Source organism: Nelusetta ayraudi, unplaced genomic scaffold (genome assembly GCF_046127955.1).
Source record: "Nelusetta ayraudi isolate G7.1 ecotype Tasmania unplaced genomic scaffold, CSIRO-AGI_Nayr_v1 ptg000059l, whole genome shotgun sequence".
Classification (NCBI taxonomy): Eukaryota; Metazoa; Chordata; class Actinopteri; order Tetraodontiformes; family Monacanthidae; genus Nelusetta; species Nelusetta ayraudi.
The window spans coordinates 3,059,615-3,063,022 of NW_027466109.1; the positions used below are offsets into that span (position 1 = coordinate 3,059,615).

Sequence of the window (3,408 nt, forward strand, 5' to 3'; positions counted from 1 at the left end):
ACGGTATGAACAAAACCAGCGCGCGATCGTGCGCAAAGGGGGGAAATATGCAGTTTTAAAGAAACAGATATCGAGACTTAATAATGGCTTAATCTTTATTTAAGAAAATAATTCGGAGTGCAGTCCAGGCTGTCATGTTCACAAGCATCAAATTTACAGTGATCAAACACAACACACACACTTACATGTTTTGATCAATTTATTCCGCACACATTTGCATTAAAATCACTTGAGGACAAAATAGATTTTTTTTATTTTCCCTCATAAACTGCTCACCATGCAGTTTGAAACATTAATTCAACAGATGACATCTTGTGGAATAAATTGACACATTCAAGGTAAATTAAATATTTATTCTTGCTAAATAAAAGTCAGCAAACAGCATTTGTACAGTACATCCATGATCCAAACTACTACAAGGCTCAGTGTGGATGTTCAAACCAAGTACATCCACCTCCAAGCTTGCATCCATTTGGAAATCAACCCACGTGCCCATTCCATTTTGTTTTTCTGGTCCTGAAAGCAGAAAGACATTGATCATTTATTGTCAATACATCTAAATAGTGACAATGTGAAACTTCATGAGGGGGTTGGAGACACAAAGTTAAGAAGTGCTCTTGGTTGTCGTTGGAACGTCACATTAATAATTATTACTAAGAGTCAATGTGCAAAGATATTTAAAATAGTTAACTAATGATCACATTCCTATTTTACATTAACATAACTTAAATCACTGTACTGTGAATCAGTTCATAATATACTTGCTGGAAAACGGCTTGCTTATCAAAAAAGGAAAAATACTCTTTTGTCAAGCTTCAGACAAGAATGAGCACAAGAATCTCAATATCGGACAGACACTACCCGATACAAGCAAGTCAGCTTCAACTTGAATTAGAAGCCATTTCAATGATTTGTTGACCAATAACAGGACAATGGAAGCCCTGCTGCTGAAACTTTGCATCATGCAATCGCATTCCTGTCTTGTCCTTAACTTTACAATTCTCTTTTTTTCCCGCTCTCACAGAACCTTGTTTGACCTCAGTGTGTTGTTAGTGTCCCATTACATTGGAGCAGCAGTCCAGGACTGCACCTGTCAGTATTTTATCACAGTACCTGGGTGGAGCTAAAGCTCATAAATAGTCAACTGAACTAAATCACACAGGTCTACGGTTGGTTAGCAGCACAACACTCACATTGTGGTTGTAAGGGATTTCACTCGTCCTTGACAAATTTCTGTTTAATGTATGGGACATAGTCCAGAAATAATCGCCAGTCTGTGAAGTGGACAAGTGCCACGCCGCCAACTGTTCCCCAGGCAACCATGTTTGGCACCCTATTTGAAAAAGAAAGAAAGAAAGAAAATAATAATAAGTCACTAACAGCTTTCATGCAAAAACAGATATGTACTTGAACGCGTATCTAGGTCAAATTAAAAATAATCAATAATAGAATTAACAGCTAGCAACACGAATCTTGACTGATATGCAAGTTTATCAAGCTAGTTTGGCTTCCTTCAGTTCTTTACACTCTAAAATCATTCACATATCAAATGAAGAATCAATCTACACCGGAGACACATTTTTAAGGAAAAGGGCTTCAATTTTAAAAGACGTGAATGCCAATTCTAGAAACAAGTACTCGGGAAGCAAGTACACGCGTTGTTAATGACCATTTTGTTGATATGACTATGTTATGAGTAGCATGAGTAGAACACTGCATATCCTTGGAATCAGTGGCCTAGGAGGTGGGGATTAACCTTATTATATCCAATTATGAGGAGAGAAAAGGTGAATGACTCCTTAAACATTTTATGACCTGAACATGTTCTTATTGTTTGTTTCATTAAAGTTATAGAGATCATTAGTCTAGAAGTTTGGCTAGAGATGTCCTCATTGAGACTGGTTTATAAAGTAACAGAACGAAATAAAACCTGTCAATTTAAATGACTTTAATGAGTTTATTCCTGAATGTTCATTATGTATTTCTATTTAGAAAGTAAGACTGGCCAACGAGCGTTGTTAGTCTAAAATTTTAGGCAACAACAGAGGTGCTAAGCTAATGTTAGCTAGTAACACAAGCGGGTCACACAGAAGGACACAGGCGTTCGTCGCTTCGTTTGGAACGTGACAGCAGACTTTCTAAACGTATTCCTACAATTGCAGCAAAGCTTTGTTAATGAACTGACTTACCACGCCCTTAAAATGGTGATATACTTGGCACCGACGACTTTGTTCAGAATCTTTTGGACCATCCTGACCTTGCTGCGGAGGTTTACTGAGTGGAGTTGAACGTTTTCTCGGTGGCGGCTGTGAAGGACCTCAGGCCGGGCTGCCTCGTCATTCGCCTGTTCATAAAAACGAATGAGCTGCGCGCAAGGGCCCAGGGTCGTTTCAGGCCACGGCTTCAAATTTAACAAGACAGTTAAATTTGTTTCCGTTTTTTTTCTCTTTTGTACCGTGCTGTGTTCTGCCACCATCCAGCCGCAACTACAACAGGAAACGCGGTTGTAAAAAGATACTCATTTAAAAACTCAATGTCGAAAACTCTACTTTTTTTTAAATCATGTTTTCAGCATGTTCTTGCCATCAAATTACAAATATGAATAAAATCGATTTTCCGCACCACAATGTACCCTTTATAACAAAGTACACCTTTATTTTCCCTTTTAACGTATACAATATGCAAATGCCAAAACAATGTAAAGGTCAAATCTACCGTGACAATGACACATTGTCAGGTCATTCTCAGCCCTCCAGAGTGAGGTGGACTAATTAGTACTGTGCTTACCTGGGAATTACTGAAAACAAGTGATTTTATTTATGGTCTTTTATACCAAAATAAAATCAGTCCCAGCAACAAAAATTCAGTTGGTAAAATTTTAAAATTGACTGAAACAAGTTATTTCCTTCCGTTTGTGGTCATGTTAATAAATTGTCAACACATCCACACCCTAAAATAACTAATAACGGCTTGAAGGCAGATGGTACATTACAACAATGCTGAATGACATCAGGTTTTAGTTATTGTATTAATTCACAATAAAAATTTAAAACTTTTTTTTTTTTGGCTAATATTAAATCTTAAAACAAGGTTTTTCATATTCCAGAGAATATGAAAGAATATGTGATTCCCTGCAGCAAATATAGTGCACTCTGCTATGTAGAGACTAAACAAAGTATGAAGATATTCCAATAGTAGAATTTATGGAGCATAAACGCTGTAGATTAAAACATTGTATCGTGTTACGGTGCCAATGACTATGACAGTTCATCTTTAAATGTCAGCGATTCCATGAAATGGAGCACAAAGGAAGGTATGCCAGAACCCAGTCCCATGAAATCAACACAGCAGTTTGGACATATGCAACCCAAGTTGAAGAGATGGAAATAAAGAAATAAAAACTTAGGA

At 37.1% G+C, this 3,408-nt stretch overlaps 1 protein-coding gene across 1 annotated transcript; it reads right to left on the minus strand.

Annotated features, from left to right (window-relative positions):
• Positions 1-81: 81 nt before the first annotated feature.
• On the minus strand, positions 82-2,343 carry LOC142897251 (cytochrome b-c1 complex subunit 10-like). Its single transcript, XM_076039426.1, has 3 exons — positions 2,190-2,343; positions 1,194-1,333; positions 82-516 (listed from the first exon to the last, which is right to left on the minus strand). The coding sequence occupies exons 1-2, from the start codon at positions 2,249-2,251 to the stop codon at positions 1,213-1,215; spliced, it is 183 nt and encodes a 60-aa protein (XP_075895541.1). The 5' UTR covers positions 2,252-2,343; the 3' UTR covers positions 82-516; positions 1,194-1,212.
• Between the last annotated feature and the right edge of the window lie 1,065 nt (positions 2,344-3,408).

Coding starts and splice junctions, on each gene's coding strand:
- LOC142897251 (XM_076039426.1), bottom strand. CDS start 2,251: ATGGTCCAAAAGATTCTGAACAAAGTCGTCGGTGCCAAGTATATCACC. Junction 1,334..2,189: donor ATCACCATTTTAAGGGCGTG/GTAAGTCAGTTC, acceptor TTTTTCAAATAG/GGTGCCAAACATGGTTGCCT.